This window comes from Chrysochloris asiatica, unplaced genomic scaffold (assembly GCF_000296735.1).
Source record: "Chrysochloris asiatica unplaced genomic scaffold, ChrAsi1.0 scaffold00008, whole genome shotgun sequence".
Classification (NCBI taxonomy): Eukaryota; Metazoa; Chordata; class Mammalia; order Afrosoricida; family Chrysochloridae; genus Chrysochloris; species Chrysochloris asiatica.
In genome coordinates, this window is record NW_006408526.1 from 11,196,367 (window position 1) to 11,212,084 (window position 15,718).

Here is a 15,718-nt window from a genome sequence, read left to right on the forward strand (position 1 = left end):
GGCTTGGGAACAAGGGAGAACTATATCCCCTTGCAGCCAATGTCCAGCTGAGTTCTGTGCCCACAGGGCACTGTATCAGTAGCTACTAGCAAAATCAATAGCTGCTAGCAAGAATACTGTGCCTCACCATGCCAACCCACAGTCTGCCCAAGTTTCTTCTTTCTTACTTCTTTTGTTCATCTTTCTTTTCCAGTAAGCACCAAATTCTCCTCTCTGCCCTATTCTCTAATGCTCAGGGTTCCAGGATCACCATTTTTATCTGTTTCACTTGGTCTCCCATGTCTTTGTTACCAAGGGTCGATCAATGTGTCTGCTTGCTCCACTGTCATGCCTTTTTTCTTGTTTAGCACCTTTAGTTAGTATCCTAAGCCTTTCATTTTACTTATCACTTAGTGTCATAGAACTCAACACACAGAAGGAAAAAGCCTCATGATGTTATTTGAATATTTATTGTTGTTGTTGTTAAGTGCTGTTAAATTGGTTCTGACTTATAGTGAGCCTGCATAGGGGTTCTGCGGAGTGGCTAGTCAGTTTGAACTGCCAACCTTGTGATTGAAACTGACCTTGAGGTCTAGTGCTTATCCTATGGCATCACACCAGGACTCTTATTTTCTTAAATACAGTAGTCTCATTATTTATCCCACTTAAAATTAATTACATATCCTTTTTATACTATAGCTTATTCATCCATTCTATTATTCATGTAAGCATTCAATCTTCAATTATTTATTGAGCTTAGTTTATATTAAATACTAGGTTAGATACTAGAGATGAATAAGTAGCTCATAGTCTAGTTGTAGCAATAATTCTGTTATAAATAAACATAGAACATTGATGTAGCAAGATAAGTAATGATAGATCTTATGAAGTGCATTGAAAAGTGAAATTTCTAAATGCAAGTTTGATAGGAAATAGACATCATCTAGACAGGTAGCTTAGGTAAGGTATTCAGGTCAGGAGGAATAGCCTGAAAGAGGTAAAACAGGCAATCACAAATGGACTCATAAATAGCCTAAAGTGTTGACACACAGGATACATAAATACTAGACTCTAAAACAAAGGCCAAAAGGTAGATGATGTTGTTGCTTTTAAGTGCTATCAAGTTGATTCTGACTCATAGTGTCAGAATTTCTGTGGAGTAGCTGGTGGGTTAGAATCACTGACTTTATGGTTAGCAGTCTAGTGCTTGCTTATCCTACAGCTCCATACCAGGTCGATCAGATCAGAAATCACGGAGGCTTCCCTGTAGTGGCTAAGGAATTTGTGAGACCCTAAGTAGAGATACTACCAGAGACTTCTCTAAGGAAGAGTAATTTCTGGTCCATCCCCTTCTTTTAAAAAAAATAGATTTTTATAGGGAGAAACCAAAAGCATTTAAAAACTTCAGAAGGTCGTTGCCATAATCTAAGGAAGACGTGATGAAGGTCTGAACCAAAAAAGAGTTGAGAAGAAGAAATAGACTTGAGGATCTTCAGAGATAATCTGAAGGGCACCTGATCGTCTAGTGGCTGTGGCACACAGGGAAGCAGGAGGAGTCAGCGATGTTTCTGAGTCTGACTTGGGAAACTCATTAGAGGTTGATTCCTCTCATTGGGATAGGGAATACAGAAGCAAATATACTGAGGGTGTGAGAAGAAGGTAATGTGTTTGGTCATGGATTTATGGAACCTGTTGTGAATTTCTTGTTCATTTTTTTGTCTTCTGAAGTTGTTTCTCCCTGTGTCAAATGGAGGAGGATAGATGTTATTTGGTTTGGTATTGCTTTTCCATTCAATCAGCTTTGATTGAGCATAGTTCTCCACTATGTGTGCTATATATTTCCAGTTACTTTATGTGATATGAAAACTTGTGGATTTACCCGTCTCTCTTGAAGTAATAAAACTGTTCAGGAGAATATATATAAAAGTGGAAAGAGAGAGACAACTGAAATGAAATAATACCAAATTCATTAGGAAACTGGAAGCTGTGAACAGACGTCTAGGAATGCCTATGCATCTTTAAGCATAGGTTATATATTGATACTGAAAATGGTAGTTGCTGTTGTTAAGTACTGTGGAGTCGGTTCTGACTCATAGCGACCCTGCACAGGGTTCCTGAGGCTGTAAATCTTTACGGGAGCAGAAAGCCTCATCTTTCTCCCGTGAAACAGCTGTGATAGTTTCGAATTGCTGACCTTGAGGTTAGTAGCCCGATTTGTAACCTCTACGCTACTATCTTGTATGAATTAATATTGTTTTCATGAATTCTTAATGGGTCATGCACATATTAAGTCATCTTTTTTGTTCTGTCTCTTTTCAGTGGATCCTGATTTTCTAAAATTGTTTTTATTAATCCATGAATCTTGTAAAGTATATGGTGCTACACCAAGTCGGTACATGACCTTTTTGCATGTGTATTCTGCCATTAGTAGCAGCAAGAAAAAAGAATTATTAAAAAGACAAAGTCATTTGCAGGTACAACTTTGGTTATCTTAAATTTTTTTGTCTCTGTATAGCAAGAAAAGATCCTATAAATCACAGTGCTGTGTTCCCTGTGGTATATATTTAGTATAAATAAATATTTTACTGTATTGAATGTCTTGGAAAACAGTTTTACTTTGCCTGCCTGGATTGTGCACTAGTTTATAATAATGGCCTTGCTTTTTTTTCCAGTTCAGTGATCTTTTTCTTTAATGGATAATACTTATAATGCTGAATACATTTTTAGAAATTCAGACATACTTGATAATTATTCCTAACAATCCAATAATTATGAAAGTATTCTGAATATCTTAACAATTATAAAAATAAAACATCTAAGGCTATATTTTATTAATATACAGTAAATTTAAAATTATACTTTATAAAATAATGTTCTTATTCATGGCATTTTACTTAGTACATTTTGAATACTTTTCTGTGTATATTTCTTTTGTTATGGAACTTAAACTTGGAATGGCAGCCTCAGATGTTGTCAGAGAGCATTTCCATTCCAAAATTCTCTCATCTCTCTGTTTGAATCAATCTTAGTTAACATAATTATCTTTTTTTTCCTAATAATTAACTTATATTAAGCCACTAAACAGGAGCTCTGGTAGTGTAGTGGTTATGAATCGGGCTGCGAACCGCAAAGTCAGCAGTTCGAAACTACCAGCTGCTCCGCGGGAGAAAGATAAGGCGTTCTGCTCCCGTAAAGATTAACAGCCTCGGAAACACTGTGCAGGGTCGCTATGAGTCGGAACCGACTCCACGGCACTTAACAACAACAACAACAACCCATTATTCATGCTCCTGGTGTAGCACTGTACGATTCCTACTGGAGTGATAACCTCGAGGTTGGTGGTTCAGATCCACCAGTCACTCTTCAGAAACCCTAGACTGTGTTATTACGAGTTGAAACTGACTTAACAGCACTTAACAACAACACATTATATATGCTGCTGAGAGAATTAATTTCCTTATTCAGTTCTCAATGATGCTTGGAGTGAATTGCTTAAATTTGCTTGTTGCTGTTGTTATGTGCGGTGGAGTCGGTTCCGACTCATAGCAACCCTGTACAGGGTTTCCAAGGCTATAATCTTTATGGGAACAGAAAGCCTCATCTTTGTCCCGTAGAACAGTTGGTAGTTTCGAACTGCTGACCTTGAGGTTCGCAGCCCGATTCGTAACCACTACGCTATTTGCTACTTAAATGGGTCAATTAATTGTGTATGAATATAAAGAACATAATGCTATCCCCTTATGTGGGTTTTCAGTAAATATTTACTTTATTTTTCAGCCATGACTATCTTCCCAAATATTTTTAATATAAATGTGACAAAAATTAACTCATATTAGAATGTGGTTGTTGTTAAGTGCCTTTGAGTCAGTTCCGACTGATAGCAAACCTGTATAGCTTTTCCAACAAGTAGTTGGGGGATTTGAACCACCAACCTTGTAGCTAGCAGTCCAGTGCGTATCCTATAGTGCCACACCAGGGCTCCCATATTAGAATAGAAAGAGAATATTTTTATGTCTACTAACTGGATTGTTCATGGTAGGCAGTGGAATGGGGTATCATATTGACCAGCCTAGTGCTAAATGCCTATCCAAATAGTAGGAAGGCATTTTGAATGATGATCCAACAAACCATGTATGAGATAATTTCTGAAAAGAAAGTTGGGTGGTAGATAGATGAAACCAAGTGATGTGCAGTATAAGAAAGAATGGCCCTGCCATCCTTTTTCTCTCTCAATGAGACTGAAAAATGGGAAAGGATTACTGAGTTGTACCTTGCTTTCTATTTGCTCATCCATCCAACACATTTAGGCTATCAGATATTCTTAGGTCCCGATGCTTAAGCTCTCAAATAGATGTTGTTCTGTTCAACTGAACTGTGATGCTTTAGGATTCATGTTCCTTTAAAACCTTGTGGACTCTTTTACTATATTTTTTAAAGATTTGCATCTGAATCAGTCATTTAAATTAGCAATAGGAAAAAACTTAAGTCCACTTGCTAATTTTTATATGTATGAATTTACACATTTGTTTGATTCTTTTTTATTCTTGTAAAATACTTCAAGAATTCCAATCAATATTTTATTGATGTAGGCTGGTGTATCTAAACTAAACGAAGCTAAAGCTCTTGTGGATGAACTGAACAGAAAAGCTGGAGAACAAAGTGTATTACTGAAAACTAAGCAAGATGAAGCAGATGCTGCTCTTCAAGAGATCACAGTATCAATGCAGGTAATGTTTAGAATAAAAGCAAAAATGTGAGCAAAAGAGAGACCATTTATGCCTGATCATCATTTAGTATGCAAAATAACACTTTTATGTGATTTGAAAATCTTGTTTGTTTTTACTGGGTTAGAATGGTAGTATTGTGGACTTGAACTTTTATTGTTGTTGTTGCTGTTACATCCCTTTGAGTTGGTTCTAACTCATTGCAACTCTATTTAGGGTTTCTGAGGAGCAGCTGGTGGGTTTGAACCACTGACCTTGCAGTTCAAACTGACTTTGTGGTTCAGTGCCTTGTCCTGCAATGTCTACCAGCACCTTTATTTAGTCTCACATTGTCTTCAATTCACTATATACTAATTTATCTAAATTCTTGTTATAATTCAAATATATATGGAGTCCTGGTGTGGTGCTGTAGGATGAGCACTGCACTGTTAACTACAAGGTCAGTGGTTCAGTTTAAATCCACCAGCCGCTCTGTGGAAGCTCTATTCAGGGTTGCTGTGAGTAGGAACCAACTTGGCACTTCGCAACTGCTTGTATCTTTAACAGTTTTGTGTACTTTCTGCCATTTAAGTTGGCATTTCCTCTTGCATTTTAAAAAAAAAATTTTCTCCTTCAGGCTTCAAGAATTTTCTCACTGTTAATATTTTCATGGTTTACAAAATGTCTTTATTCAGTCTATTTTGCCTTTCATGATATTTTATATTTTAGCAATTGCATTTCTTTTAAAGGCGATTTCTCTGAGTTTGTTCTTTGTACAGGTGCTCTTTTGTATCTGCATGCTCTCTCAGGGTGTTCTTGTCCATTACCTTGCTTTTTGCAAGCTATATACTGATCATCTATTCCATCCTTCAGCTAAACTCTCCTGTGAGCTTTAGACTCAAATATCCAATTATCTTTTAGTCATGTCTTCTTTGAAGTCTTTAGAGATTGAGAAATGCAAATTAAAGGAGTTTAAACCTGAACTCATAATTTTCTCTCTTGTATTCCTTTACTCAGGTCAAAGTGCTGCAATATTGCTAATTAATCAAGACAGAACTTATAAATTATACTAGACATCTGGTCCCTCATGCCTTATATCTAATGAGCCATTTAATTTTGTCAATTTTACCTCTTTAACTATGTCTCAAATATGTTGGTAATTGTTACTTTAGGGCAAGTCTAATGCCTCTTTTATTTAAGTTCACTTTACTATTTATTTATCAATAATGGATACAGCTCATTTAAAAAGCAAACAGCACAAAAAAACTTAGAAAAGTAACTGAGTTAAAAAAAAACACCTTAAACTTCAGTTTAAGATGACAAGACTTACTATAAAGCTATGGTAATCAAATCAGTGTGGTAATGTAAAAATAGATATATGGCTCATTGGACTACTCTGAAGTCCAGAAATAGACACACATATATGTGGCCATTGGATTTTATACCAAACTGTCAGTTAAATAAGGGAAAGGATAATCTTTTTCAAAACTGGTGCTGGATAGTTAGATACCAATGTAGACAGCCTTTACCTTACAACTTATATGGCTATTAACTTGATACCAATCATAGCGCTAAGTGTACAACATAAAACTATAGCACTTTTAGAAGGAAACATAAGGGAGAATTTTACGTGATGCAAAGATTTCTTAGCTCTAACACTAAAGTTGAAAAAGAAACAATTGATAATTAGATTCCATCAAAATGAAAAACTTTGCTCTTTCAAATGACCCAGAGAAAATATTTGCAAAACAAATAACTGATATATGATTTGCATCAGAATATTAAAAAAAAAACCTTTGCAACTCATACAGGTATTCTTTGCCTTCCTCTTTGCTTTTAGGGAAGACCTATATTAGTACTTGCTTTCTATAACTGAAAGAAATCTTTTTCACGTTTATATATATTTAAAAAAAGGTGAAATGGAAACTCGTGTTCAGCATTTATTTTGCAGCAAGCCTTTAAAGATGCAGTGCACAGCCAGAGCAGCGAGAGTGGCATCATCAATCTCCTTTTTCTGCAGGAACTCTCAGTATCTCAACATCAAGCCACAGAGCTCTGCACTGTGTCTATGAACACTATCTGTTAGTGTTATTTCAGGCTTTATGTATTTTTTGGTATGATTTTTTTTTTTTTTAACAGTTGTGAATTATGTGATCGTTTATATGGGAGAACATTAGCTTTACATTCATCCTATCATATATTGTTACATTGCCATGGTTATACAATCCCCTCCATGTATCACCAAATAACCAAAGGGTGCACCCTGCAAGCCTGCAGCTTGGTCGTCAGTACACAGCCCCTCTCCCTCTCTGGGCTAGAGTCCCCAGCCGCTCCATCTTTCCACGTCATCATCTCTGCCTCCATCTCTGGCATCACTGTTTTTCTGGGTAGAGTTCCACACTCCGCTCTTTTCCCTTGATGGTCCAAGGGCCATTCCGCTCCTGGACTGCAAAGTCAATTACTCCCCTCTTTTTGCTACAAAACGTCTACCTTTAAATTTTCAACCCTCATAGTCAGTTCTGATAGTAATTATTCACTATTGTATCACATGAGTGCTATTCCCATCTTCTTTCATCAGTCCTGCCCAGACAGATTGAATACTACTCAGTGGAGATTCTATCTTCCTCTGCACCCTCTGGATCTAGGCTCCCTCTTGAAAGCTTGTAAGCCAGTCACTTCTTGCCTTTGTAGCCCCCCCTCCCCATTTTGGGTAGCCAGTGTCTAAGTTGTCCCGACTTGATGGCACCTAACAACAACAACAATGTCCAAGTTGCCCATTCCTGCCTATCCTGTGCATTGAGGTGGTGGGAATGATCCTCACTTGTAAAGATTTGTTCCCTCTTTTGAACTGCTGCATCCATAGGTGTAGGTCAAGTTCATCAAATTGTATCAGATTACTCTTTTTTCCCTCTTCTTTCACTGTTTGGTATGATTTGATAGGTTATTTTTTGGATCTTGGAATACGCAAAAAATTTTCCCATATTAATGAACAGTTATTACTCCTTTACATCACTGTTTTTGGAGAGCAGGGAAAATCTGTAATAATAAAATAACTATAACAAACCCTTCTCCAAAGAAGATATATGACGGGCTTGTAAGTACATGAAAAGATTCTCAATATCCTTAGTCATCAAGGAAATGTAAAATAAAATCCCAGTGGGATACTTCTAAACATCCACTTGAATGGGTAAAACTAAGACTGAGAATACTAAATGTTTGCAAGATTACAGAACATCTGGAACTATCATACATTATTGTAGGAAATGCAAACTTCTTCAACTTTTGAAAACATTATTGTAGTTTTTTTTTTTTTTTTTGAGGTTGGCCCAGGACCAGGCAGTATGGCAGTGTTTTATAAATTAATACATGTATTCAACATTTTGTTGTTGTTAAGTACCATTGAGTCAGTTTTGACTCATAGGGACATTGTATAGTTTCCAAGGAGTGACCCGTGAATTTGAACCATTGACCTTGCGGTTCAGTGCTTATCCTACAGCTCCAAACAGGTCTATGGCACAGCAATTCCACTTTTATTTATTTAGCTAAGAAGGAAATGAAACCATCAATATGTGATGAACCTCAGAGGTATGATGCTAACTAAAAAATCCAAACACAAATGACTACATGCTGTATGATGATTTTAATATGAAATTATAGAGAGCTCTAAGTTCTGGTGTAGCGCTGGGGGCTAATGCATCGGACTGCAAAGACATTTAAAATGTAAGGTCGGTGGTTCAAGCTCACCAGCTGCTCCTTGGAAACCCTATGCAGGGACGCTGTGGGTCGGAATCGACTCGATGGCACTAACTACAACAAGCTGTAATAGCAGACATCAGATCAGTAATTGGCTGGGTAAGGGTTAGATGGGTGGGGCATGAGGAAACTTTCTAAGCAGATAAAAATGTTCTATACCTTGATCAGTGTGATAGTTTGTTTCATAGAGACATAAATTTGTCAAAGCTCATTAATCTGTACATTTAAAACACATGGATTTTGTTGTTTTTTTAATGAATCTGATTGTAAGGCTTAAGGTAAAGGAAATCGGAAGTTCTTTTGTACTGACTCTTGACTGATGATCTGGTTATGTGATACTGAAGCAGGATTTTTTCTGTTTCATTCAGAAGACACAAGACTATCAGTCTTTTAAAGTGTTTTCTTGTTGACCTGTAAGTCTCTACAGAGCATAACCCTCTAGTATCCTGCCTAAGAAGGGATAGGGCGAGTGGTTAAAAGAACTGACTGCCAGTAATCTGTGACATATGTAAAGGAAAAGGGGGCAAGGGACTGAGTTTCAGTGTTTAGTATGTAGATTAAATTTATTTTTCTTGCTTTTGGTTTGAGGCCTCATCTTAGTCTTCAACTGTTCCTGGTAACCCTAAATCCAGAAATTCTTAATTTCTCCAAAGAGTAACCTTTTTTTCCCCCCCTATCTTTTGCTAGCTGGGAAATGGTGTGAGTTGTACAGCTAGAGGAAGGAGATCTGGGGGTCTCTATACACACTCCAAGCATGCTTCTATCGTATCCCTAGGTTTCAGCCTTATTTTTCTTCTCTATTATTATGGGTATTTGGTACTTCAAATTTCCGAGTCTACTGGACTTTCTACAGTGCGAATTGGCTAGGATCTCTTTGGCTAATTCTTCTGTAGGAGCTTAGATTTTGTTTTTCTCTTTTCAGCTAAGTCAATTACCATATGTACCAGTACTTGCCCTTTTTGAAAATATATTGACATTTGTCATTTATTATAGTCTCTTATTCTGTTTATTTTTGTGTTGTTACATATTGTTTTACTCCTTTATAGTTTTGAAGTGGTTTCAGGAGGAAGTATGTATAAATGTATGTCTTCAGTCTGAATTATTTAATAAAATGACTTTGAATCCATGTTTTTCATTTTCTATAATTTTTCCATTAATATAGTCAAATAGTTCTAGAAAATGTGTTATGTGAAAGCAGTCCTTTACTTCTGTCCTTCCATTTCTTATTTTCTATTTTCAATATTTTGAAAGTTTACTCCATGTTTTTTGGATAATTTTATTTCTATTTGATCATTTTTTTTAATTTACCTTTATGAAAGATGAGAATTTAGTCTTTTTTCTTACTCACTCTGCCCAAAGGACAAAATACCCTTTCCATTGGCCCAGAATCCTAATATAGTTTTCATTTTTTTTTTTTTTAGTAAGTATTTTGTTTTTCATGATTATGACTATTTTGTTAATGAATATTCTATTTTTCATCATTATGATTGTTTGAAACTAAGTCATGTAGTAAAATATATGAGTACTTTTATTTTCCTCCCAGAGTTATTAAAAGTATTGTTATTTTTAATGGTCATCCACCTGAGCATTCTCTCTTGGAGCCTGCTGCTTGAGTGTTTACTGGATGCCTTCTCAGTCTGATTCCAGCTGCCTTCCTGAGATCTCTTCTTCATGATCAGGGATTCCCTTTTCCTTACTTCTTTTTGGGGTGTTTTGGTGTTAAATCTGTCATATCTTCCTTTCTTTTATATTCTCTTCTTTCTTTAGAGCACATTTGAAAAAACTTTCTGAGAAAGGATGCATGAGAGATAAACATTGAAACTCACATGAATGGACAATTTCCGCTGTTACTTGATTGATTGTAGAGCTAGTACATTAGACTGGAATACATTTTCTTCAGGACCTTAAATTAATGCTCCATTTTCTTTCAGCTTCCATTGTTGTGCTTGGGAAAATTAAAACCATTTTTATTCTTGATCATGTTTTGACTGTTACTTTTCCTTTTTCTTCTTTCTCTCTTGAAACATTATAGATCATTGTTTTCAGTGTGAAAATTATGATACTCTACTCCTGGTGTTGTGCTGTAGGATAGACACTGGCTTGTTAACTACAAGGTTGGCGCTTCAAACCCACCAGCCGCTCTTCAGAGACCCTATATAGGGTCTTTATGAGTTGGAACCAACTCAACAAAACATAACAACAACAGCAGTCTCAGTTTAGGGACTCTGTTAGTTAAACACTACACTGCAAAGCACAAGTTTAGTGGTTGAAACCCAGTAGCTGCTCCTCAGAAACTATAAAAGGTTGCTATGAGTCAGAATCTATTAGACAGCATTTAACAACAATAACAGCAAGGATCTCTGGTAGCACATTGGGTAAGCACTTGGCAGTTCATACCCACCAGTGCTTCTGTGAGAGAAAAGCAATCTGCTCCTATAAATAGTTCTGCCTGTGAAGCCCCATGGGGCAATTCTGGTGTATCATATGTTGTTGATATGTGCCGTGGAGTTGGTTCCAACTCATAGTGACCCTGTACAGGGTTTCTGAGGCTGTAGATCTTTACAGGAACAGAAAGCCTCATCTTTCTCCCATGGAACATTTGGTAGTTTTGAACTGCTGACCTTGTGGCTCGCAGCCTGATTCGTAATCACTACGCTACCAGAGCTCCTTGGTGCATCATATAAGGTTACTGTAAGTTAGAAGTGCTTGGTGTACCACACAAGAAACCACCACTTTGGTTTAGGACTATTTTCATTTTCTTTGAGGGAAATCATTTAGGATCTCTCCATTTGAAATGCTATCTTCTTCAGTTCTGGGACATTTCCTTAAATTATTTTGCAATATTTCCCTCCTCTCCAACCTCTATCAACTTTTAGATTTCTTACTACCTGTTTGTTTTCTTTACCTGATTTTCTTCTCTGTCCTTTTCCTCTACTTTCTTGATGTCTTCAGCTTTACTTTTAAGCACGCTTGTTTAGTTTTTCTTTTCACCTAGCATAATTGTTAATTTATTTATTTTAATAGCATTCTCTTTTTATTCTATTGTTGCAATACTTTGACTTAGTTCTTAGAGGTGATTTTGTGACTTTTTAATTTTTTTTTTAACCTGTTTGGTTGTTTTGTTCCCAATTATTCACAAAAAGAGACTTTATTTTCATATGTGGTAATTTTCATTGAAAATTTGGGTATTCAAGAGGACTTACTTACTGTGAGCATTATAAGAAGGATATATGGTTTAATTTTAATGACTTAATGAAAAGAAGATTTTATAAGTTATATCAAAATCAAATTCATTGGCAGAGAACATTTCCAGATAATATAGTTATGTACATGTTTGGAGTGCTAGTGTGGCACTATAGGATAAGTATTTGACAGATGACCACATGGTCAGTGGTTCAAACCCACCAGCTGCTCCTTGGAAACCCTACACAGGGACACTGTGAGTTGGAACCCACTAGACAACACTTAACAACACTAATAACATGTTCAGTGTTTTTGAGGTAATTTATTGACTTCCTAACAGGCTAAATAAAACATCAGAAAGGCAAATAGAATTTTTTGTACTGTTCCACTTTAACATGTTTTTTTCTAAGATCATTTTGGAATACATTGAATATAATTACTGGTATGAAGCAGCTAGCTATTCATGTTTTTAAAACGTTTGTGAAATACTCCTTATCTAAAATAACAATTTGAAATGTGAGTACTGTAAAAACTGTGTAAAGGACAACATTGCTAATGTTGTTGTTAAGTGCAATTGAGTCAGTTCCAACTCATAGTGACCCTGTATAGGGTTTTCGAGGAGCAGCTGGTGGGTTTGAATGCGGATCTTATGGTCCACAGTCTTAGTTATGTGTTTAAAAAAGAAAAATATTAAGCTGTATATATATTGTGTATTCTTTTTCTCTGCACTGTTCTTAGAATAGGTCTTTCTAACTCTGTAGCTAACTATGTTGCTTTGTAGGGTTCCAGAAAAAGAATAATTATTCATCTTATTATAATAATACTTTTGATTATTATAAAATAGCAGACATTTTTATTTGGTATTTTACCAAAGTGTATGGAAAAAGCTAAAATAACAAACTGTTCAATTTCTAAATATTGCTACTCTTTGCAACATAAGAAAAGTACAAATTAAAATGATACATGAACTCAGAATTAGGGATGATTTTCAACTGGCAGAGCAGGTTAATAAAAGATGGAACATGTGAGTTGAGCCCTAAAGGAAGATTTTGAAGTGTGGAGATAGAATAATCTTCCTATTGAGCAATAATGTAAGAGCTACATTGTTGTACTGTGGTTGCCTGTGTGTTGCTATGAATATATGCTATTGGTATTTTAAATACCAGCAGGGTCACACATAGTGGATTGGTTTCAGTGGAGCTTCTAGATTAAGATAAACTAAGAAGGAGTGTCAGGCTATTTCTGAAAGGCTAGGCACTGAAAACTTTGTGTATAGTGGGGGAATGTTGTCAGATAGTGCAAGAAGATGAGCCTTCAGGTTGGAAGATACTTAAAACATAACTGGAGAAGGGCTACTTCCTCAAAGCAGAGCTGATCTTAATGCAACAATCAACAATGGACTCATGTATAACAATGGTTGTGAGGATGGCAGGACTAGACTGTGTTTCATTCTGTTGTACATATATAGTTGCTCTGAGTAGGAAGCAGTTTGGCAGGAGTGTTCTAAAATGGAGAATAGTCTAAGCCAGCTAATGTGTAAGGTTGATTTTATAATTCTCAATTTTGTATCTAGAGAATTGTCTTAAAATGCGTACATTCAGATTGAGTACATCAGCAATCAGCATGTCTGGCAGTAGAACCACAGGCATCAGAATGTTTCTAATACTCTCTGATTGATTACATTATGTAGTTACTATTGAAAACAATTCATCACTCATCTGTCAGTTTGCCGTACTATGGTGGCTTATGTGTTGCTGTGATGCTGGAAGATATGTCACTGCTACTTTAAAAGACTAGCAGGGTCACCCATGGTGATAAGCTTAAAGCAAAACTTCAGTCTAAAACAGATTAAGAGAGGAGGCGAACAACTTCTGAGTGGTTAACCACTGAAAACCTTCTGAATAAAAGTAGAATACTGTCAGATATAGTGCCAGAAGCTGAGCCATCAGGTTAGAAGTTACTCAAAATACGACTGGGGAAGACCTGCCTCCTCAAATTAGAGTTGACCTTAATGATGGGGATGGAGTTAAGCTTTTTGGACCATCATTTGTTGATGAGGCACAACTCAAAAAGAGAAAACACATCTGCAAACATCCATTAATAATTGGAACTTGGAATGTACGAAGTGTGAATGTAAGAAAATTGGAAGTTTTAAAAAATGAAATGGAACACATAAAGATCGATATCTTAGGCCTTAGTGAGCTGAAATGGACTGGTTTTGACCAATTTTAATCAGAAAACCATTTGGTTTACTATACCAGGAATGAAAAATTAAAGAGGAATGGAATTACATTCATCAAAAAAAAAAAAAAGCATATTAAGATCTCTGTGATGGGATAATATCCATACACATGAGGAAGACCAGTTAATACTACTATTAATCAAATTTATGCACCACCCACTAAAGCCAGTGAGGATGAAATTGGAGAATTATACCACCTTCTTCAGTTTGAAATTGATCAAACATGCAATCAGATGCATTGATAATTGTTCGTAATTAGAATGCCAAAGTTAAAAACAAAGAAGGAAGGATTAATGGTTAGAAAATAAGTTTTGGTGATAGAAATAATGCTGGAGATCACATGACAGAAAATTGCAAGACCAGTGACTTATAGCTTGTTTAAACAACATAGAAGGTGGACCTTGCCAGACAGAATGCACAGGAATCTAATTGACTATACTTGTGGAAAGAGATGCTGAAAAAGCTCCATGTTATCAGCCAAAACAAGGCCAGGAGCAGACTGTAGAAGAGATCACCAGTTGCTCATATGCAAGTTCAATCTAAATCTGAAGAAAATTAATATAAGTCCATGAGGGCCGAAGTATGACACTGAATACATCCCATGTGAATTTAGAGACCATCTCAACAACAGGTTTGATGCATTAGACACTAATGACCGAAGACTAGAAGAGTTGTGAATGACATCAAGAACATCATACATGAAGAAAGCAAAAGGCCATTAAAAAGACAGGAAAGAATGAAAAGGCCAAAGAAAGTGAATGTCAGAAGAGATTGGGAAATTTGCTTTTGAGCATAGAGATGCTAAAGCAAATGGAAGAAATGAGGAAGTGAAAGAGGTGAACAGATTTCAAAAGACAGCTTGAGAAGACAGAATCAAATATTAAAGGAATTAGAAAACCAAAAGAGAAAACCATGCCCAGCATTTCTCCAACTGAAATACTTGAAGAAAAAATTCAAGTTTCCGATTGGTCATTGTGTGTTGGAACCGACTCCAGGGCGCTTAACAACAACAACAAAAACTGGCAAAATATTGATTGATTTTGGAAACATCAAAAGAAGATAGATGCAATACACAGTCACTGTACCAAAATTAATTCGTTGATATTCAGTCCTTTCAAGAGATACTGTATGATTAATAACCAATGATATTGAAGGTAAAAGTACAAGCAGCACTGAAGGTATTGGTGAAAAACAAGGCTCCAGGAATTGACAAAATACTAACAGAAATGTTTCAACAAATGAATGTAGCTTTGGAGGCGCTAACTCATCTTTGTTAAGAAATTTGAAAGACTGCTGCCTGAACAACCAATTAGAAGAGATCCATATTTTTGACTGTTCATCGGAATGCATAAATCATCAAACAGTATCATTAATATCACATGCAAGTAAAATGGTATTGAAATTCAAGCAGTGCATTGACAGGGAGCTGTCAGAAATTCAAGCCAGATTCAGAGGAGGTCTTGGAACAAGGGTTATGTTAGATGGATCTTGGCTGAAAGCAGAGAATACCAGAAACGTGTTTATTTATGCTTTATTTACTATGCAAAGACTGTGAGGATCATAACAAACTATGGATAACTTTGCAAAGAATGAGTATTCCAGAACACTTCATTGTGCTCACGATGAATCTGTACACAGACAGTCATTTGAACTCAACAAGAGCTATTGAATGGTTTAAAATCAGGAAAGGTGTGTGTCAGGGTTGTATCCTTCACCATACTTATTCAACCTGTATGCTGAGGAAATATTCTGAGAAGTTGTGTTATATGAAGAAAACGTGCCAACAGGATTTGAGGAAGAGTCATTAACAAACCTGTTGCTATATGCAGGTGATACAGTCTTGCTTGCTGAAAGTGAA

General features: G+C 36.1%; 1 protein-coding gene across 2 annotated transcripts in view; it reads left to right on the top strand.

The window, feature by feature from the left end:
- DYNC2H1 (dynein, cytoplasmic 2, heavy chain 1) overlaps positions 1–15,718 on the top strand; it is a 369,106-nt gene that overhangs the window by 139,063 nt on the left and 214,325 nt on the right. For both annotated transcript variants that reach the window (XM_006833779.1, XM_006833780.1), the window contains exons 54-55: positions 2,299–2,453; positions 4,569–4,706. In XM_006833779.1, coding sequence (XP_006833842.1) covers positions 2,299–2,453; positions 4,569–4,706 — 293 coding nt within the window. The remainder of the gene's footprint in view (positions 1–2,298; positions 2,454–4,568; positions 4,707–15,718) is intronic.